This window comes from Xyrauchen texanus, chromosome 10 (assembly GCF_025860055.1).
Source record: "Xyrauchen texanus isolate HMW12.3.18 chromosome 10, RBS_HiC_50CHRs, whole genome shotgun sequence".
Lineage (NCBI taxonomy): Eukaryota > Metazoa > Chordata > Actinopteri > Cypriniformes > Catostomidae > Xyrauchen > Xyrauchen texanus.
Genome location: NC_068285.1, coordinates 39,509,908 through 39,533,482, shown reverse-complemented (window position 1 = coordinate 39,533,482; position 23,575 = coordinate 39,509,908). Strand labels below are relative to the sequence as shown.

Sequence of the window (23,575 nt, the reverse complement as noted above, 5' to 3'; positions counted from 1 at the left end):
TAACTGTTCGTACCATTTAATAAGTATACTTAGATCTTTGAGTGAGTTAATACTGTTTATGGCACTTTCCATGAAATGTAGATTTACCTCAGTGGTCTTGACCATCTTGACTTTATCCAACAATTAAAATTATACAACAGAGACATTTTTCAGACGATTATTTTTCAAGTTAAGATCAATCAACAGTATTTGTGGCATAATGTTGATTTACCACAACATTTATTTTGACTCATTCCTCCTTTTCCTAAAGAAATCTGGGTTCCAGTGAGGCACTTACAATGGAAGTGAATGGGGGCCAATCATGGAACGTTAAAATACTCACTGTTTCAAAATTATAGCCAAAAGACGTAAACAATATGCACATTAACATGATTTTAGTGTGATAAAATCACTCACTAATCTTTTCTGTATAAAGTTAGAACCAATTTTAAAACTTCGTTGCCATGATGATGGTAACGCTGTAATCTGGGAAACTCGCACATAGAATGCTAACTTCTTGTGGCAATGCTTTTGAAGTGAGTATTTTAACATTGACAGATTCTATTCATGGAAAGTGCCATAAAAGACGTCTGTGTCGCCATTGTGGTGTCCTGTGTATACTGACACTTGACCCCTGACCTCCTTAGCTGTTTGTCCTCCAGGTGAGGTAGTCTCTGTGTCTTTAAACGAGGTGGTACACCTGCTGTGTCCCAAAGCGTCACACCTCGCCAAGCGCCACTGGGAGCGTCCAAACAGCCAGCTCTCGTCCAAAATCTACATTCAACCAGACAACGGCAGCCTCAGTTTTGTTGCAACTCCATCCACCCTGGGACACTACCTGTGCCAGTCTGAGGAAAACGGCTACACCCAAACCCTCATCGTCTACCACGTTAAACAGAAAAGCAACCCCACCATTCCACCAGTCACCCCGAGCCGCTCACAGAGCACCCTGGCCGCTGATGCAGGCAGTAAAGACCCGGTCTCCACAAACAGGTGGATGACACCCACACGGGCCGAGCCAAAGCCTAAAACTGAAGAGCCTGAGCCCACTGTTGCTTACAATGATACGCCGGCAGTCACCACACAGAAAAGCAGGAACTTTACTCGCTGGTTTGAATCAGAAGTGAAGAAATCTCGCATGAGTGAGCCTGGTGAAAACCTCCAGCTCGCTGACAAACCCAGCTACCTGCAGGAACTAGTTGTGGTGTCCGTTTTGTTAGCTCTGTGTGTCAGCGCCTTGCTAACTATCGCCCTCTACAAGTTTCAGCAACCGTGTCACAGCAGGACGGTCCCACAGACGCCCTCCTCTTGCAGGGATGCTGAGAGGGGCAGAGCTGCAACGCCCCAGGAAAGAGAGACTCTCCGAGGGCACTCGCCACATGGGGAAAAGCGGAATGGAAAGGCACCCAATGGACGGTCACATAACGGTCAGACGCACAATGGCAAATCTCCCATTACACTGAGCAACAGTATGCTGAACGGCTCGAATGGCCATCTTCCCAACACACCCATTTGAGGGCAGATGCGCTGTGTTTAAATTATATTCAGTTTTTTCTGAGCCATATTTGGGTTTGTGCGGTGTCAGACCTTTGAGCTTTGTTCCTTTACCACTTTAGTGGCACGATCACTTTGCACTCGGAAAGAAAAGAAAACTGGAAAAAAAAAAACACATTGCAACCTTTAACAAACCTTTGGAGCTGTAAGACTCAAAGATCTGCTCTTGGACCTTTCTAGAAGTTGGTACAATTGTAAATTTTGTGGTTTGTAAATATTTAAGTTGTAATTTATGTGACAACTGTTTCTTTCAGTGTAAATTGTATCATAGATCTTAAACCTCTCTCAAACCACTTTCAGACAAACTCAAAATGAGATCAAATTTCATGTTTTTAATTACGCTCAACTTACATTTTTAAATTGATATTTTAGTCTAATCAGTTCAGTTAAATAAACCTATATTACAAATGTACTTTTGATGGACCTAAATGATAAGACATGTTTAGAGAGATCGCATAACTAATTAAATTATCATATGTCTATTATTAACAGGTAGCTGAAAAATGAAAGTACTTTGGTTTACTTTGTAAGCTTTTAATATCGACTTGGGGTTGATTCACTAGTTCCTTTCCAAATTTTCGTAATTTCCACGTTTGTCCATTATAACATAGTTTCTTGTTGTTCAGAGTTGCTACGTTACACATCGAATTTCATATTATTCTAGTTTATGTGGGTGATTCTAATGAAGCCAGTCAAGAAAATGTCATGGTCCAATTTGACTCCAAAATCAAAAGAAACAAGAAAATATTTAGCATATAGAAAATGAAGCCTGTTTTTTTTAACCGTTTTATTATAACCATTTTTTAACCATTATTTATTATATTGTGAAATTATTTTAATGCCAGCAGCGCACATTTTAGCCCCAAATTCTCATTACTGCAATGGGAAAAATGATGGTCATTGTAATATTCTCATTACCGCAACATGACAAAAACTGATTTACTAATTATAGTAAGTACTTATACAGCATAGTGGTGCTGACTTGGTATTGTCTTTTATTTTTTGCTGATTTTATAAACAAAACAAAAAACTGTGTACATCATTGTGCATCATTTTTACTGTAATACAGTGAAAAACTGACTGTTACGGTAATTAAAATAATCACTGAAAAAATTACGAATAGTAAAAGTCAAATGTCCAGAGGCTTAATGAGAATTTGGGGGGTAAATGTATCCTGAAAATAATGTCACAGTGCAAAATATCTTGAATGTAGGCTTCATTTTATTTATGCAAAATATGATTTCATATTATTATTATTATTATTATAGGGGTTAAATATGACCTGGACGTTTTACTTGATAGGTTTCATGAGAATCACCTATGCATATGTTCTATTTTCTTGTCTAATTCCTAATTTTGAACATTTAGACAACATTCTTCTGTTAACACATTTCTTTTTTTTTCATAGTCATGGCACCAATTGAAAAGAAAGCTTTCAAAGACAAAGTGGTTTAATGTAATTGCTGAGAATTTTGTATGTTTATTGTGTAAAGAGTTCGGAATCAGGCATGTGCAAATACGGGTACTTGTTGATTTGTTCATTCAGTTTGGATATTTCTCTATCATTTATTTCTAGATATATATCTTAATATTGAAATGATACTCAAAAAAGTATTATTATAGTACTCTGGACCTGATACAGAAGTGTGTAGCCTGGTTACCTCTATCGAATATTTGGGCTGAACTGCAACCAAATCCACTGTAGTGAAAGGGACTGAACCAATCACTTGTCCCTTAGTTTGTTTCCCAGGGCTGCAATGTAACGCTGAATGGTACAGAGTTGAAATCCTCATTATGGGGAAATCACTTGTAAATTGCCAAATGTTAATTTTATAAACCATTGATGGATAACATGTTTTGTTGCTAGACAGTTCTTTCTGTGGTTCAAAGAACATTAAATATTTGTCTTTGGATATCAGTCCACTCAAAGCCCAAATATGTGAAGCCTTTCAAAGGACTAAATGCATATACCTGCACACCACTGTTTACAAAATTATTGTATCTTTATGTTTTATTTAAAAGTTAATAGACAGTTTGAAAATAAAGATTATTTAAATAGTTTGTCTGCAAGAAGTTTTCTTTTTGCTATCACTAGGTTGCACCAAAGGATGCAAGGATGTTCCTTGAACAAAACAAGCTTCATATTTTTCATTTTTAAAGCAGATGTTTGTCATTTCTGCACCACTAGCGTCACCAAACAAAATTGCAAAAAAGAAATGTTGCTTTCAAACAGCTTTTTCCAATGTCTGCCAATGCTCACTCAAACAGATAGCCCCGCCCCTAACTGCCGCCATTGGTTGAGTCAATGTAGTTGTGTCAGGCTGGACAGGCTGCTCAAAACAAACACTTCTATAGCAAATTGCATAGCCACAAACAGGGCCGTCACAAAGTATTCAGAGCCCCCTTCCGATTAAAAAATACAGTTTAGAATTTGATGTGGAGCCCCCAGGATTTGTGGGCCCCTGGAATCATTACTACATTTCACCCCACTAGCTACGGCCCTGGCCACAAACACCAAAGACACAGTGTTTACATTTTATGAGGAAATTGACCTATGAATGTCTGATCATATTAGGGTGGGATAGGAGAAAGCAGGGGTGTAGATTCCAGGGGGGATGGGGGGAGGTACCCCCCCCATAATCAAAACAAGCAAGTACAACCCCCCAAAAATTTATACCATTATCAATGGAAACATGTAGAAACTTCCAACACCTTCCAATGTTCAAGCCAAATCTACGCCCTTGGAGAAAGTATTTAACGTCGAAAAATGAACGTGTCAGCTTTAAATGAACAGAACAAGTTCATCATAAGTGCATTACTGGAAATGGAAGTGGAGCGTAGTTCTAGCGGGAAGACCAGCAGGTGCACATCATCACATCATTAGCTTGGTAACTCCTAGCCAATCGCATGTAAGCCAATGCTTTATAAGTCCGCTCACAATCTATCACATTGCTGTTTCGGTGTGCTAACACTGCAACCTCCACCTCCCCACCACCACCAGTTTAGCCCTGTCCCGCAGGGGGGTAGGCTCCTCGCCCCTGCCTCCTATCTCCGGCAGGACATGACGGTTACGGGTAGGACGGGGCCTACGCCAAAGAGAGAGACATCACCTCCCGTTTTACATCTATCAAATAAATGGCATCTCAAACTTCACTCAAGCCTGCTTGTCTTCCCGATAGAAATTGGATTTCTGTTTTTTTTTTTTTTTTTAAATAATTACATATTACTTTACAAGATTTGTCTTCATCTCAACAACTAAGGAAGTTAAAAAAAAAATATTATAATAAAAATAAAAGCTTCAAATAGCGAGCGAACCACGCCAGTCGAGCATCGGTTGATTTTATCAACTTTGTCTACGCGCAACGTGCGTGCTTTGTTTATTATCAGTAGCAACGCGTTATAAGCGTTTTTTCATCACGTCGATGGTAGTACATTTGAGGAGTGAGTTCTGGAAGTTGCCACAGCGCCGCATCACTTACAGTCTGCCTCCATCCCGATGCAGAGCATCACGCACGCGCGCGCGCGCGCACACACACACACACACCTCACTGCGGCACTGCACACAAGCGGTGTGTCACACTCACAGTGAATTAAGTAGTTCTTTCCCTTTACCCGCATCGCAGATGGAATAACTGAATGCCGTTCTTCATTTAAAGAGCAAAATATAAGGCAACGCATTTTTATTGAGCCGAGGAGAGGTAAGCTTCATCGCATCCTTGAAAACACACGTGTGTTTGAAGGAATCTCTATGTGGTCCTCGGCCCCACCTATGAAGGTGCTCAAGGATACAGTCCGTGCTAATTTGGAAACGCGTTAGAAAGATTATTAATCGGACACCCGTTCTGCTTATAAACGTTATTCATGTCGCAGTTATTAACATATTGGGAACTAAAGTTGCATGTCATAGTGCGGGCCACTGCGGATGTGTATGATGCTGCACGTTTTCTGTCTTATTGCGTCTATATTTGGCGCCTTCTCTCGAATCAATGTCAAATCTCTATCATGTGAAATGTTCTCTTAGTAGTTTAAAGTCTTAATACAAAGACATTTTTTGTACTTTAGAAATGTGCAAGAATTTTCTCTCAAATCGATTAAAAAGGCAAATGATGTCTCTGGAGGTTTTATAGATACAGTTTTGAAAGGATTGTGAATAGTTTTGTTTTATATACTATAGGCTTACGTGCTTTATTTCAATGGCAAACGTTTTAAAATGTGCTATGATGGGGTTTAGACTGATGTAAAAGAAAACGACTTGAGTGCTATCATTTAGAGTAATGTTACACAATGGGTTTACCTGCATCATACTAGAAAGAAATGAATGAGAGGAGGCCCTACAATGTCCTCTATGTTGTAGCCTATTCTAATTAAACTCTTTAAAGCTTATTTTCACCCCATTCAAGTTGAAGAATTTTCATGTAGCATTAATGGCAAAGGCCTACATTTAAAGGAATAGTTCCCCCCAAAATGAAAATGATCTCATTATTTGGGTCATGCCATCTCATGCCATCTTCCTCCTTCTGCGTAACACAAATGAAGATTATTTTTGTTAGAGGATGTGTGATGTGTTTTTTGCCCATGCAATGTAAGTCAGTGAGGTCCAAAACTTTCAAGCTCCAAAAGGACATAAAGGTAGCATAGAATTAATCCATAAGACTATAATATTAAGTCTCCTTGGCAGGTTCATTAGAGATGCTCTTTCACCCACTTTTTGTTCTTGATGCATGTGCAGAGCTACATAGACAGATACAGTGTTGCCAGGTTTGCGTTTGTTTCACTCCTATTTGGGCTATTGGGAAAATGCAGACATGAATTAAAATGATAAAGTCGCAAGTTGAGTTTTTTTTTTTCTTCTTTTTTTTCTCCGAATTGTGCCAAAAGGTTGATGATAAACACTATAAAAATGCAATGTTGGGCCGGATGTAAAGATTTATAGTGAATAAGGGCAAAGGGATAGTTCACCCAAAAAAAAGAAAATTCTTTCATCATTTATTCACCCTCATGTCATCTCAGATTTGTGTGACTTTCTTTCTTTAGCAGAACACAAATGAAGATTTCTAGAAGAATATTTCAGCTCTGTAGGTCCATAAAATGCAAATGAATGGTGATCAGACCTTTGTAGCTCCAAAAATCACATGAAAGAAACATAAAAGTAATCCATATGATTAAAAGTTATCCATATCCAGTGTTTAAATCCATCTATAGAAGTGATATATTGGGTGAGAAACAGATACAAATGTAAGTTATTTTGTTACTCTAAATCTCCACTTTCACTTTTACATCTGAAAGTGAAAGTTAAAGTGGATATTTAGAGTAAAAAATGATTATATAATGTTCTGTTTCTTACCCACACCTATTACCTCAATATTGCTTCAGAAGATATGGATTTAACCACTGGAGTTGTGGATTATGGTTATAATAACCATATGGTTATGGATTACATTTGTTTCCTTTATAGGATTTTTGGGGCTACAAAGGTCTGATCACCATTCACTTGCATTGTATATGGACAGACAGAGCTGAAATATTCTTCTAAAAATCTTCATTTGTGTTCTGCAGAATATAGAAAGTCATACACATCTGGGATGGCATGAGGGTGAGTAAATGATGAGAGAATTTTCATTTTTGGGTGAACAATCTGTTTAAAACGCCCAAAGCAATCATGTCCCTTCAGAAGACATGAATTAAACCACTCGAATAGAGTACATTTATGCTGCATTTATGTGCTTTTTGAATCTTGAAAGTTTTGCACCCCATTCACTTGCATTATATGGACAAAAACAGCTTGTACATTCTTCAAAAAATGTTCGGCAGAAGAGAGTCAGGTGAGTTTGAGATGGCATGAGAGTGAGTAAATAACAAGCTAATTATAATTTTTAGCTGAATTATCCTGTTAATATCTGTATTGATTCTTTGTTTACCCTCTTAAGTTTAGTTCCCATTCATATAACCTGTTCTCAAACCATATTTCTGATATTAACATAGACACGCCTCAAACTGACGGACATCAGCATGGGCATCGAGAGTCAGGGCCCCATCCGGCCCACAGGAAATCTCATACCAAAACAAGTGAGGACATTTCAGAAGGTGGAGCCAAAAGCCCTTGGGGTGAGTGTCAAATTCAACAGTGCAACAAACCCAGAAATTGTAACCCGCACACACACACACAAGACGAGACAGTCACAATATCGGAGGAAACTGCTTTATTCCACAAAGCGTGCAACAGTACAAACAGGGCAAATCCAGAGAAGAGTTGTCGAGGGAAGCGTAGGGTCAAAAGCCGGGGAATCAAAGTCGAGAAAAGGGGCAAATCCGGGAAAGAGTGGTCAACGAGAGCGGGAGGTCGAAGCCGTGAATCAGACACAACTAGACGGGACTAGTGGGAGCAAAAGACAGGGGAACAAGGAGAGCTGGCAAGCTAAGGAGTAAACCAGAGGAGTACAAAACTAGACGAGACTAGCGGGGGGCAAAGATACGGGAAACTAAACACAATAACCAACAGGAGTGAGACGAATGTGCTGTGGTATTTATAGAGGCGAGTGCAGGTGTAAACAATGATGTGGTGATTGAGACGAGTGCAGGTGTATATAATGTTCTGGCGATTGGGAGCGGGCATGTGAGCCCGAGGGGCGAGATAGTGTACGAGCATGTGAGCTCGTAGGAGCAAAAACGAGCGTGAAAGCTCGAGCGAGCAAAACGAGCGTGGAAGCCCGAGGGAGCAAAACGAGCGAGGAAGCTCGAGGGGGCGGAGCGAGGGAGCGGGGTTCGTGACAGAAATGCATTGAATGCAGAGAAAGTGGGCTATTTATTAGTTTAGGTCCTTTAATATAATATCAGCAATTTTTGCTCATTTCCACAATATGAAAGGTTAAATTAAAGAAGAAGAAAAAATGCTCGAATGGCTCTTCAATAAATGTATCATGACCAATTAATGTTATTTGATTTCAAATTATTCTACTTGTTTACAATTGTTAAACATTCACCTTCTCAGCTGCATATAAGAAATTCATTAACGTCACTGTTCTGTTGTTTCTTTCAGTCCATTCAGATCATCATTGCTGTCTTGTGTCTGTGTTTGAGCATCACTATTCTTCAGCTCTATGAAGAGGTCCACTTCACTCCCGATATCATTGTCGTAGTAGTGATTGTTGTTCTGGTAAGATGAATTTAATTTGATGTGAAAATGCCCTTAAAGGAATAGTTCACCACAAAATAAAAATTCTCATTATTCACTTTCCTTGATGCCAGCCCAGATGTGTATGACTGTCATTCTTCAGTAGAACACAAATTAAGATTTTTAGAAGAAGATAAAGCTCTATCAGGTCCTGCAAGTAAACGGGTGCCAGCACTATGACGGTCCAAAAGTCACATTTAGGCAGGATAACAGTAATCCATACGACTCCAGTTGATCAATTAATGTCTTCTCTAGCAAATCAATACAAATAAATGTATAATTAAAATGTTTTTAATTAAATAAATGCTTCTTTCCAGCAGTTGACGCATCATGTAGTTGTCACGTGACATAAGCACGTCGACGAGTCTGCGCAAGAATTCAGAAGCAATGCTTATTTACAACAGAAGAACAAACGTCACACGAGAGTTCAGCCATTTCAAACAGAATAAGAGCGCTGGACGATAGCGCCGATTTAAAGTTAACAACTTTTAATTAACAACTTGTTTCTTAGATTCACTTCTAAAGACATTCATTGATCGATCGGTCATGTGGATTACTTTTATGCTGACTAAATGTGACTTTTGAACCATCAAAGTTATGGCACCCGTTTACTTGCATTATTAGAAGGACCTGACAGAGCTCTATCTTCTTCTAAAAATCTTCATTTGTGTTCTGCTGCAGAAAGACAGTCATACACATCTGGGATGGCATCACGGTAAGTGAATAATAAGAGAATTATTCCTTTAATAAAACACAAATGCAGGACTGCCTGATTCTAGATTAAACATTATTTTTAAAGGTGCTACTTGGGATTTTGTGAACTTGAATTGTTTTTTAAATCTGTTGTTTTCAGTTGCTTGTGTCTGGATCGATTTTAATCCACGCTGGAAGGTTCCCGTCTCTGTTCTGGGTAAGCACATAAATACTAATAATAATAAATTGCAGGATAAATACACCTTATCTAACTGCTCTGAACCTGTGATGATGTGTTTCTGTATTGTAGAGTATAGCAATTCCTTCTCAATTTTTTGAAATGACAGTAAACAGACAGTCTGTATCGTCTATATTCAGTTTAATCTTTGTTCTGGAAAAGACCATTAAATGCTTCACAGTTATTGGAATACTCCTGTAATCAGCATAATCCATAAACTAAGACAATAAATGTTCTTTTTCTGTCATTATGTCCTAGAAGCACTGAAGCTCTTTTTTATGTTTATTTATTTATTTTGTATACATTTTTTTGCACAATGATTATCAACTCATTAGTTCTCAGTCAAGTCTTTAAAATAGCACATAAGGGCACATTACAGATCTGTATGTGCTATATATTTATTTCTGTTCATTTCTTTTATGTAAAGCACTTTGAATTACCATTGTGTATGAAATGTGCTATATAAATAAACTTGCCTTGCCTTGCCTAAAAAAATTCTGATTCTGATTTTGAAAATTCTGCCAATGCATGTGTAGATCTAAATGAATATACAATTACAGGGGATTTTCCGAATAAGGTGTTTATTTAAAGAATTCAGATTAATACATGCATATGCTGCTGCTTTATTTGGATATCGGATAATGGCAATCGTATACATGAAACATACATAATCCGAATACATGACTACATTCCGATTAATATGCATGTAAATCTCCAAATCTAATCTGACTCAATTAATCAAGCTATGTAAGCAGTGCTGTAATTGTTGTCTATGTGAAGGTGAAAGCCACACTTGTTGCTCACCTGGTTAGCGCAGCATGTTCCACTGCCGTTCTTGGCCTGCTGTCCCGCCACCTGCCTTACCGTCAGGACACGTACCATTGTGAGCACTGCAGGAGAATGGAGATCTATGCTGTGGTGAGCACACAAAACTGATTCTCTGTTAATGCTCTGCTGGTGGTGTTGCATTCTGGTGAATAGTAAATAGAAGATGCATGCATGTGGAGTTTTAGGTCAAGTGGGAATGATGAAACATTTTAAACTGGGAATGATGTGGTGAACTGGCTACCTCATTTTCTTACAACAATCTTGTTACAGTTTTTTCTTTAAAACATTTCCTTGATGGCTTTTCAAAGGGCTGTACCAAAGTGCAAAACATAGTATCTTCAAAATATGAAACATTCAAAAAGAAGGAAAGAATGAAACATAATTTGATGTGTGTCTGTAAAAAGACCAGGCTCATACCTTCAACCCAAAATATGTCATTAAGGTCATTAGCTTTTAAGAATGGGAATAATGTGAAGTTTATTGATGACTACAAAAATGGACAAAATTTGCTGGAAATATTTGACCAAAACTGAAAAGGCTTTTACAAATAGATACATCAATACAGTCTTTTTGGGTGACTTTTGCTTTGATTAAACTTTGTGCAAAGGGAGAGAAACTTTCAAAATTGTTACAATGCCCTTTTTATTTAATATATTGAACATATTACAAAGCATTTTGGAAAGTGTACAGAATCTTTTTAGCCAGTATAAAGAGCTGAAGTTAAGTTGTTGGGATGAATAAGCTTTTTTTACATGATATTAGGAAATGTGAGAAAAAGATATTCAGTTGTGAATAGTCGTTTGGTGTGGGTTAGTGAATATGCAGCTAATATGATTTGTTGAGAATAATTGCACAAATGGACATGGACATTTTATGCTCGGTGGTGTATTTTTTGGTTTAACATAATTGTTGAGATATTATATTTTTTTATTATATATTATTTCTATATTTCTACATGTATAATAATTTTTTATTTTTTACAATTGTCTGTTTATTTATTATTGCTTTATAAAGTTATAGTGTGTGTATTATTGTTTTTATTGTTTCAATTTTTTACAGTTAAATCAATTTACCCATAGGTCTCTTTCATCTTACATTTAATTAAATTAAAAACACCAGAATACAGAAATAAGCTTAAAAATGACCCTTTGCACTTGGTACAGACTTTTTCCATGCTCGAGAAAATTAAAACATAAAAACAGTGCCCTTCCGAGGTATTTGGACTGTGACACTATACTTTTCATATTTTGCCATTGTGGCCATTCCTTGTTTGGGGGGGAAATTTCCTCCCCTTTTCTCCCCAATATGGCATGCCCAATTCCCAATGCTCTCTAAGTCCTCATGGTGGCTTAGTGACCCGCCTCATTTTGGATGGTGGAGGACAAATCTCAGTTGCCTCTGCGTCTGAGACCGTCAATCCACACATCTTATCACGTGACTTGTTGAGCATGTTACCGCAGAGACCTAGCGCATGTGAAGGCCCACTCTATTCTCTGCAGCATTCACGCACAACTAACCAAATGCCCCACCGAGAGCGAGAACCACATTATAGCGACTACGAGGAGGTTACCCCATGTGACTCTACCCACCCTAGCAACCGGGCCAATTTGGTTGCTTAGGAAGCCTGACTGTAGTCACTCAGCTCGCCCTGAATTCAAACTTGCGGCTTCAGGTGTGGTATTCAGCGTCTTTACTTGCTGAGCTACCCAGGCCCGCCATTTTGGCCATTCCTAATATGTTGTAAGCATGTGCTCAGCCATACCACAGCCTGCCACCATAAAGGTGCACTCAGTTATTTTGAAAATAAAGATATATGTAAAATCATGAGCACTCACATGAGATGAAGACTCCAGTCATATCAGTAACCTTATAAAAGCTGTTTTTTTTATTCTACACGGAGAGGGTCCGCTTATGGGGGCTGCCATGTTAGAATCACATGACCAGCTAAACTCTACTTGTTTAATCTCAGTAACCGCCCTGTTATTGGACACTTTCACTCTTGGATTCAATTAATCATGACTGTGAATAGTACATTTCTACAATGGCATCAGTTACTGAAAACTATTGTGTTTGAATGATGCTGCATCCACACTTGGTGTCAGTGTGCCAAGACGATATATACAAAAAAATGACTGGGTGTACCTTTAACTCTGAGTTAAGTTTTGTCTGACTGAATTGTTTTTGTCAAGCAGCATTTTAAAAAGAGCTGTCCAATTACTTTCATGTTTGATGTCACAATCTCAGAAGTCCAAAAGCTTTCTGAGGGCACTGTAGTTTGTCAAGGAAGCCAAAAAACTGTAACAGTTTTTACTCGATCGGTTAATTAGGTTTGCTGGGCAAAATTTCAAACTATATTTACAGTGCATTAAACAGAGCTGCAATGCTGTATTTGTTAAGTGAGCCTGGTCTTTGATTCAATTCAACACCATTTTGTCTTTTGTGTCTGCTTTTCCAAAGCAACAATATTGTTACAAGAAGTGCACTTATACTGTCGAGAGAAACTGTAAAGTAAGTAATTCTGATCTTTATGTTTTTCTTTGTATGAATGTGCTCTTTTTTTGGTAATGTATTTCACATGAAAAAACATGAACTGAAAGTGACATCACTTGTATTCACTTGATGTATTACAGTCGTTGAGTCAATTTTGGCTTCATTTCGAACACAAATTGTATTCCTTGTCTCAACAGACACAATACATCTACATGTATATGTTTACTGTCTTTACCAAACAAATATCATCAGTTTTATGTATATTTGTGCTTGAGCCACTTAGGCCAGGCATACACTGTGTGAGTTCTGACACTCGGGAGGTCATGAGCCCCTGCACATGTTACCGGCCAGTTTATCTGATAACCGTACAGATCTAGTGGTACACGACACGACTTCACAACCTGGCAAATTCTGGAGCAATCGCATGAATTTTCGCACTGTGTGATTTCATAACTGCATACATCAATCATAATGTCAGTGTGTTGCTGCCAGATACTGCATGATAATAAAGCACACAAAATGTTAAAGAATAAAAAGAAAGTGTGGAAAATTCACTCACCCTTTCTGTTGATTATACTTGGACGTAATTTAAGCTCAAACGTGACATTTAGTGCAGATTTCTGAGTTATTTTAGTGGAGTTGGCAACCTGTATTATTCAGCTTTAGATGTAGCCGACGTCCTTCTCATCTTCGTCACCGCTTGCATGTTGATAGCAGACATGCTGAAGAAGATCTGTGAGGTCTTGTCCATGTGAATGTGCTTTAAAGCCATTTTTAATTGACATTTTTTATAAAAGGCACCTGTGACCATGTTTAAGCTAAGGAAGACTGCGCCTTATATAAGACCCATCCCATATTCCATGTTCATGTGAAAGTCTGTGTAAAGATGACATTAGACAAAGTTTCCTATTGAGATTTGATTTTCTTTATCATTTATATTATCAATCATCAAACATGTCATATGTAACAATACTCACATACAGTAACTAGCTCTAACTATTTCACACTATTTTTAAAGGCTTTAAGTATATAATAGTAACATTACACTTGCTTGTAGAACCCAAGAGCATTGTGCAGAATATATCAACAGCCCCTATTTGTAAAACTAATATTGTAGGCTTTCTTTTATACAGTCTTTCATTTGAAAATAATCAAATGTTATTTAATTTAATAGCATGGAAGTTCGGAACAACCTACTGTACTGTTATCACACATGCCATGTTAGAAGATTTTTGTGTCAACAGTCTATTTAAATACCTGCCGACCCTAGACTCAGCAACCTTCAGTGCAACTGTAAATGTAAAAAAATACAGCCAATTAAAATAAGTGGGAGGCTCTATATGCCACCCACCATTTTTTAGGGTGGAATGGTAATTTCGGCAAATAAGCTGGATTCAGCCTCGTCCAAACACTTGTGTATTTACAATATAAATAAATATATCCTGTATATGACAGACAACACACAACAATACTTCTCAGACTGTTAAAATACTTACAGAGTCTTAAGTGTATATACGACTATAAAGTTAAGTACTTCCACAGTTTGATCCTCCATTGATTGTACTCCACAGTCCAAGCTTAGTCCAATTATCACTGAACCATTAACTCCCCCTGTTGTTCCATGCTGGTTTCTTATATACCATTTATCAAATACTTTCTTATTCCTGTCACATGACTTCCATGTCACAGGGAGACCAACAATATTTAAAGGCATGCACTTAAAAAGAAGATAAAATGGACATAGGCAAACATGTAAAACATTATATCAAAACACTATTACAATAAAAATCAATTTTTGAACATAGTGTAAATGTTAAACGTTGATGTTAAACCATGTAACTGTGTGGCTATGCTACATACCCCCCCTTTGGCGTCTGAGGAGAAGTGATCTATAGGAAGCCACAAGTCCATTGTCCATGAGTGGGTTATCTTTCTAATGCATGGATAAATGTCTTTCAAGTTTATTTCATATGGCTAGGCCCACCCATGTTGGCACTATGATGGACTATGAACCAGACTGGGCAGCCTGAGGTAGGCAGCGCACCTCCCACCTGGTTCCGATAATACCCAGCGTTGTCTTGCCATTGTCCTTCTTTATATCATTCCCGTTCCCTTTCGTTGTCATTCCTTTATGGTCATAGCAAAAAGTTTGATGCATTGAGGTTGATTTTTGGTGAAATGATGGGTCTGTCATGGCAGAGAATTTTTTTCCATCCAATTTTCTTGTCCATTGGCCAGCAGCCCCTCTCGTACTTCCCACAGATTACACAGGACGATGGATCCACAGTAGGTGGGCCACCTGCACCTGGGGAATAATAACTTTTCTTTTATCCCTATTATCCCTCTAGCACTCATATACAGGATACCGTGGTGTACCTCAAATCAGGACTGACTGGTCTGAGTCTTCGTGGTAGAGTGGGTATATTTTAGCTGGTTGATGGTGATGTCATCTGCTTGGGCTCAAAGAATTTCCTCCCTGGAAAGGCTGGCCAATGGGTCATCATTCATAAATCCACAGGAGATGTCCTTACTCCCTCCTTCACCTGGGGCTTTGTCAGTGTTGCTCTGATCAAAGATGTTCTCCTTGCTTGTCGCATCTGCTCTCCTTTCCTGGGTTGAGAGCATAGAAGAGTCTTTTTTCGGGTTGGCCAAGTTGATGTACAGAGTCATGGGTTGATATAGTGGATGAGCTGTGGATGGGACCCGGATGATTCGAACTAGAGGTAGATTTGTTGATGAGAAGGTTGCTGTGCTGTGAGGGTGAGTACTCTAACCTTTAGCTTCAGCTTTTCCCCCACTGTTGATCTTTTCGTAGAAGACAGTTCACAGCCTCTCTCTCTAGTATTTACATTTATGCATTTGGCAGACACTTTTATCCAAAGTGACTTACAGTGCAGTTATTATAGGGACAATCCCCCCGGGAGTTAAGTGCCTTGCTCAAGGGCCCAACAGTGGCATCTTGGTGGTGCTGGGGCTTGACCCTCCGAACTTCTGGTCAGTAACCCTGTGTCATTTTACAGTCCACAGCCTCTCTACAACCCAACTCACAATTGACAGAACTAGTGACAGAGTCTTCATCATTTAACCAGTTTTAAAACATGTTTTTTAAGAGCCTTCACCTCAGATCATAAATGTTTGCATTGACATTGATTGATAGTATCAGCAAAATCAAGGTTTTTCCTGATACAATTGCACCAACCAAGTTCCATCTTTAAGATATTTGTTTTTTACCTTTACAAGATCTGTGATCAAATCAACCTCTTCATTAAAACCAGCCACAGCTACACTTTTTTCCTCAGATGCCAGAGGCTGGGGAGGGGGTCTATGTAGCACTGCCACTTAATGAACATGTTTTAACATTCTCTATGTAATATTCCATTTTATATAATGCATTTAGAGAGTTTTTGATGTCTTTACATGTTCTTAAGGTCTGGTTTTACTCCTACCTTTAATGTGTATGAAGTCTTTTAAGCTATTTTACTTCCTGTCACAGGAGGTCACATGACAGAACTGTATAGTTCACTTTAAATAATATTAATAAACCTGAACTTTATTACACATTGTTGCTTGTTGCTTTATTCACACACACACCCTCTTCCCACAACTGGAATCAGGACCTCTCTTTTATTGTATAGATTGGTCGTTGCGGCCGATCGTTACAGCTTTATGAACAATCAGTTTTTATTGATTTTGTGAGTTGTAACACCTCCTGATTGGTTGACTTCAGATAGATCACTATGGAATGATATTCCGGACATTATTCAAAAGGAATTGCAAATTGTATTTGCAATTGCGTTTTCAATTTGTGGATGCATAAAATATGACATAATCCAAACGCAATTGCAAATCGCGCATTACCGTTTGCATTTTCGTTTAAGCGAACGCACAGTGACTGCCAAATTTCAAATGGAAAAGCAAAGTCCGTTTGCAACTGTGTTTCCCATATCTTACGAGTTTTGGCCCTGTGATATTTAAATAGCAATTTCAATTACCACGTCTGCTTTTTCACTTTCTCAGCGTCGCGTATGTAGCCAGCCAAAACTCAAATGGAATACTAATTCCCTTAGTATTTCCATTTCCGATGCCTTACACGGAAACCTGTCAATCAGGGTCAAGGGTGGGATTATGCTATGGGGCGTGTTTGTCTTGGGAAGTGACGTCACTCACAGTCGACGGTCAAGAGGTGATGCCCTGAACAGACGCCGGTTTATCAAATCAAATCACTTTATTGTCACACTACCATGTACACAAGTGCAACAGTAGGTGAAATACTTGTGTGCAGTTCCGAGCAACATAGCAGTCATGACAGTGACGAGACATATACCAATTACAGTAAACAACATACTTACACAACACAATTTACAAATCAAATGTACACATACTTACACAACACAAAAATTATATACAATGTACAGTAAACAATACACACAATATACAATACAATAAGTAGGAGTATATGAAATATATATATATATATATATATATATATATATATATATATATATATATATATATATATATATATGAAGTAGTATATTGAGGAGAATATGTTGACAGTCCAGTGTGAGATTATAGATGAATAAAGTGCAGTGCTAATTATTGATCGTGATAGACTGTTAGGGACTTTGCTTTTCCATTTGAAATTTGGCAGTCACTGTGCGTTCGCTTAAACGAAAATGCAAACGGTAATGCGTGATTTGCAATTGCGTTTGGATTATGTCACATTTTATGCGTCCACAAATTGAAAACGCAATTGCAAATACAATTTGCAATTCCTTTTGAATAATGTCCGGAATATCATTCCATAGATCACCAAATCGGCTCATTCAACCGCTCACACACCTGTGCCCAAATGTTTTAGACAATTAAAAAAATTATCGGGCGGTCCTGAGCTGCTTGTAAGATGCTCGGCTCTGCTCGTAATTCCTCTCACACGATGCGAGCCACGACCACACCAAGCACCAACGATTTCCATGCGTTCTCTCCCGAATGGAAAAAATTGGTCGGGAGCTTGAATGACAGCCTTTAGTAGAGTGGCTAACAGTGCGTTAGCTTGCAGTAACAGTGTTTGTTTTGATGGTTTGGGTCATTAAGATTGTGTTGTCAGTTTTGCACTTTGGGCCAGTTGTCTGAATATGCTCTAAAATTAAAGAAGCTGTTAGATTTTGACTTGTGAATATTCAATATGCCTAACTGATGCATACCAAAGTTACCAAACAAATGATGAATTGATTGACAAAGCCACCATATATGCCTTATGTTTGTGACATAGTTAGACAGGGTTCATGGCAGAGAAAAAAAATGGGGAAAAAAACACAATGCTTATTCTTTCATTTTCTATCTGTTTCGTTTTGGTGGCCTCAGCTCTTGATTGATGGCTTCTTGGCAACCTTGGTGCTGTTTCTGGTGGTGGAGTTGACCATCTGCATTGTGACTATTTTGTTTGGACTCAGTGCTCTGGCTAAAGGTGGCCTGCAGGTCAGTTAAACATGTGCACAATAAAATACTAGACTACTTAACCCTAACTCTAACCTTAACCAACGCAGAGAGAGAATATGTGATGACTGTTCAATTTGGAGGCAATTGTGGTGTTTAGTGCAATTAGTTTGGTAGATTTTTGGTATAGCTACATGTAAAATTCTTCATACCATTGTGAATTGTAAATATTACATCTGGTGAAATAACTGCAGCTCTATTCTATATTTGTTCTGTGCATCTGTTTCTTAGAATTACCTGTACAAATCTGTGTTTAACTTAAATAATACAATGATAATCCATTCGTTTCTGCAGTTGCCTGGTTTTGCACAGCGTTTGGCCCAATTTCAGCCTGAGGCGGACACCCCTAGCCAACCCCAGGTACAATAACACTACCCTTACAAAAAAAATGGCTGTAGTACAAGTGTGGTAAACTGGATGCAGTTGTGCGACACAGCTAAAAATATAAGTGTAGAATTTATAGTTATAGTCACTGCTACAGTGTAGTTGTATCTCAGTTTCAGACCAGTCCAACATAGCAACACTGGCTCAACCAATGGTTTAAGTTTGAGGTGGGACTATCTGTTTTCCACCCAATGGAAGACTGGTTTTAAGCCATTAGTTTTGCAATTTCATATTGCAAAATTTTGCAAGTCCATTAGTGGCACAGAAATTACACACTTTAACTTTGAGCAACCAAACTTCTGTCTCTTCCCTTTCAAACTCCAAACTCTGTAGGTGGCGGTAATGGTCTCCGATGTGGAGCCGATGCCAGAACGTGAGCCTGAGCCAAAATCTGAGCCAACAGAAGAAATTCACAGCCCCCCGACTGAACCTCAAGTGGCCCCCATTGACTCTATTACAGACATTTGACACATCCTGTTCATGTGCTCTGTATGAGCATGCAGAGATCAAAAATGGTTTTGCAGTGGGATTTTTTATTTATTTTTAATTTTTTTGTATTTCAGTGGTTTATGAAATCGACACAGTAGGACTTTGCAATATAAGTTGATGTCATTATCCTTAACGATGTATTTACCTGCTTTAAAAGGACACAGTCCATCTGTGGCTGTCAGCTGATGTTGTTAATCACTCATGCGCAACATTTATGCCTGGTAATACGATGCAGCCTCTATCTGGATAATGTACTGGGTGATGAAAAATCACATTATTATAATATGTAAAAGCAGTGAGATAATTGGTTAAAATAAAACCCCAACAGGCTACTCAAAGAATTAACAATTATTGCAAATTTGCATAGTATGCAAGGAAAACATTACAAGGAGAGCATGGAATGTAATCAACTGTTAGGTAGTTTGTTAACTGGATGGCTAACTGTAGATATAGGGCTCTATTTTATCTAAGGGCGCTAAGTGCAGCGCTACGCTGTATCCAATTATCACGAGAGCGCTAATTCTAATCGCAATTTTCATGCCAGTGCAAAGTGCAAGTGGGCATGGGTGTAAGTGTTTGTGCTCTCTGTGGGTGTATGCACGCAAACTGTGGGTGTGTTGTATATAAATGAATTGTTATTTCCTGAGAAATTCTCAGTCAATGTCATTGTGTGTTTCAGAAGCACCTCTATTCTCATTGCAAAGTCTAAATTCAGTTCCTATATTTGCTGTTCGGATATTCCACCAGCAGGTGGAAGTCTGAAAATATATTGGAACATCAAATTATGTCCCTGACAATCACTGTTGTAGCCGTTTTATGAAGAAATGTGTTTTTTTTTTTTTAGATTTGTGTTAAACTTTCTAGAGGTAAAGGTTTATTTTGCAATTATTGTATGTATGATCTAATTTGTATTAATATTTTTCCACCTGTAGTCGTAAAGTGATTTATAAGTCACGTCGAAATAGGCAGGTTGAAAAAGATGGAGAGGGTGAAATGTTTAGAATTAGGGAGGTGATAATTTATATATTATGATCCTATTTTTTATGTAGTTTGAAATTTATTTTAAATTTAGAAATAATTTTTGGTTTAAGATTTTCATGTTTCAATAATTTACATTTTTAAAGCAAAATCGACCATAAGAAGTTGCATGCGTGCAAATATCCACAGCATAACCTGAAAGGCTGATACAGTAATGATATGTAAGTCACTTGATAAATATGATTAATAATACTTACATTCACTATAATATAACGGAGCGTGCAAATCCTGATGAAAATCACAATTATATGTGTATAAAAGAAGCGTCACTGTCATTGAAATACAGTATGCCTGAAATTCAACAAAGACGCAGTTAATGCATGAAAGAACGTTAGTCCATACAGTCAATTTACACTACCAACTTCTTATGAATGTGCTGTCTTTGTTTATTTTTCTGGTGCTGGACTATATAACAGGACATTGACAGTGATAACCGGAGAAAACCTCAGTATAAAATTGCACATGACCGAGCCCATCAGCGTTTTGAGCTAACGCTCTTAAAATAGGGCCCATGGATTCTATGTCATTACCAAGTTTATATAATGTTATAACTACAGAACTGCACAGTTTATTGTAATACGTTGCAGGTAATCTATATGTTAAGTAAGAAATGGCACCAGACTGACCACTGATCTGCCACAGTAAATACACACATGGAGCAACACTATGAAGAACAGGGGGGGGGGGTTGCTACACTGTAAAAGAAATTACAAAGTGGTGACTTTGTAAATTATAATGTGGTGACTTTAAACAAAACAACTTTTTACAGCAACACATAATTAAAACACAGATTAGAAACAGATTATGTGATCAGTGATCAAACTGAGCATGCTCAAAAGCCTGTGTTCAATCTTCACCACCAAACTTGATATTGTATGTGCTCACAGTTTAAAACTCTAAGTTGCTCTGACTGAAATGGCATAAAAGTTGACTTAATTGATTGTTTTGAGTAAACTCACTTTTTCAATATTAGATAAAATATTAGAAATTGATCTTATCTGACAAAATTTAAGTTGGATTTTTTTTTTTACAGTATGTATTTTTTAATATATTACTTAATATAAAATATACTCTAAATTTTAAGTTTGTTTGGCCTCATCAGCAAGGGTGTAGATTTGGCTTGAAGCGTGAAGCATCTACATGTTTCCATTGATCATGGTATAAATCATGGGGAGGTTGCACTTCCATGTAACTGTGTGGCTATGGGGGTTTGGGTTACCACCCCTGAAAACTACGCCCCTGCTCATCAGTGTTATTTATTAGAAATCTGTGATATAACCTGATGACTTTTAGTATTTATCTTAAACCCATAGTTTCTCCAAAAAAAATTAACAATATCTTTACATAGTAATGTAAACTGGTCTGAAATGTTTTAAATAAAAATAACATTTACACTTATATCTTATGAAAGGAAAAGAAAAAAAGCTCCTCACTGTTGATCTTAAGAATCACTTCCCTGTTGATATGATGTACTTCCTGATGTCATTCGTGCACTTTTTATTTACATATAGAGCATCTTTCTGGTATGTGTATTTATCCTATAAAATGAAAAGCTATAATCTAAAAAAAAAGCTATAAGCTATAATCTAATATATTTTACAGATCTAACAAAGCTGAAGCATTTTTATTTTTCTTCTTTACCCAAGATGTGTACATGTTGTTTCACTTTTTAAATATACTTTCTCACCTTGTTTGCACTAGTTTATATGACGTCTCAGTCCAGATATGTTCTGGTCTTTTCACTCCTTATCATCAGTTATTCTTTCATTCTGATGTTGAGCATGGTGCTATGACTTCAGTTTCCATTAGATGGTATCAAAGAAACTGGTTTGACATTTGTAAAGCAATCTTACAGTGTTTGAAAAGTGTTTTAGGTGCAGAATGATCTCATTAAACCACTTTGTGCACCAAATATGTGAGATTACTGTGTCTAATTTTACATTCTGACAGTAAGCTGATATTTGTCATAGTGGCTTTAATTAAGGGTACTCTTGACACACACTCACGCCGCACACACACAAAGATCAATGTTGACAGATAAACACTTCTTTGAGATCCCATGTGTGATAACACTTGGAGTAAAATATGTATGGAAGAGCACAACACTCAAAAATGGTTACAGGAAACTGCCCTACAAAGCCAAAATATAGTAAGTAACGATATGAAAATGAGAAATAAGGAAAACATTTTAAGGAAATAAGGAAAAGGTTTTTTTTTTTGACTGTCCAGCCAAAATCTCTCTTTTTAATCTCCAAATCTGAACAAAGTTGAGCCAAACCCATATATCACAGGACAGATCATAGTCTAAGAGACCCTCTTTTGGATTTTCAGTAACTCGGTTATAACAAAATATTAGTTTGTTTTGCCTTTGCTGAGAAATAAAGTTCACGTTCCTTATACCATGACCACATTTCTGGTTGTATACACTTGCGTTATGAGCAGAAATCTGTGACTGATCCTTGTCATTAAAAATTAAAGTGCGTAAGCACCTATACAAATTATGAACAACCAGTTTCTCTTATATTAGAAACATGTCTGTTTAATAGTAATCCTCCCTGATTAATAAACTATAAATAATGCCTTTGTTCTCTCTGATCATCTTGTGACGCAGAACTGTTACTAAAGATAGAATTGGGTGCAGCAATTCTTGGAAAATGCTTGGAAACCAAACACAAACCCCTGGTTGTCATTACAGAACCAACAGTGTAGTGATGCTAGACCAATATCAGGGTATTTGTCCAACTTTTAGAGTGTGCTGAGGATACTGCCATGGTTTAGTCTGCTTTGACACAAGATTTTTCTATAAAAATTATTTTACATATTTCAAGATTTGCAAAGTACAAATTTCCATGAATAACATTTTTATTAAAACGGAGAAAAAATAAACATAAATACACAAAATCAACTTTTAACACCAGCTACCACCCCTCCTCCTCAAAAGCAGTAATCACCTCTCCCAGACTGTCTGCCGCTTTAGGGGGGTGTATGCTACTCCCAAAAACAATAGAGAGCAGGTGGACCAGCTGTAAATACTTATAGAACTGAGATCTGGGAATCACAAAATGTTTAACCAAATTTTCAAACGATCTCAACACTCCTCTCTCATATAGGTCACTGAGTATAGTAACCCCCTCACAATACTAAAATGTCTTGGTATATAATTAAGGGTTCAGCAAAACCTCAAGGCAATTTTTAAATAAATGTCTGAATTAAAC

At 37.6% G+C, this 23,575-nt stretch overlaps 2 protein-coding genes across 5 annotated transcripts in view; both read left to right on the top strand.

Moving 5' to 3' along the window:
- The window catches only part of LOC127650593 (semaphorin-4A-like), a 48,465-nt gene extending 44,905 nt beyond the window's left edge, over window positions 1-3,560 (top strand). For 2 of the 3 annotated variants that reach the window (XM_052136094.1, XM_052136093.1), the window contains exon 15: window positions 627-3,560. In XM_052136094.1, the coding sequence (XP_051992054.1) occupies window positions 627-1,495 (869 nt within the window). In that variant the 3' untranslated portion in view covers window positions 1,496-3,560. The remainder of the gene's footprint in view (window positions 1-626) is intronic. The other variant, XM_052136095.1, reaches the window with a different exon arrangement.
- A 1,522-nt stretch (window positions 3,561-5,082) lies between these two features.
- On the top strand, window positions 5,083-22,264 carry LOC127650822 (uncharacterized). Of its 2 annotated transcripts, XM_052136464.1 has the most exons (9): window positions 5,083-5,231; window positions 7,516-7,638; window positions 8,570-8,686; window positions 9,558-9,614; window positions 10,416-10,553; window positions 12,921-12,971; window positions 18,318-18,431; window positions 18,744-18,809; window positions 19,167-22,264. In XM_052136464.1, the coding sequence occupies exons 2-9, from the start codon at window positions 7,543-7,545 to the stop codon at window positions 19,299-19,301; spliced, it is 774 nt and encodes a 257-aa protein (XP_051992424.1). In that variant the 5' UTR covers window positions 5,083-5,231; window positions 7,516-7,542; the 3' UTR covers window positions 19,302-22,264. The 2 variants fall into 2 exon arrangements, with proteins under 2 accessions (XP_051992424.1, XP_051992426.1); XM_052136466.1 differs by lacking the exon at window positions 12,921-12,971.
- Window positions 22,265-23,575: the final 1,311 nt, after the last annotated feature.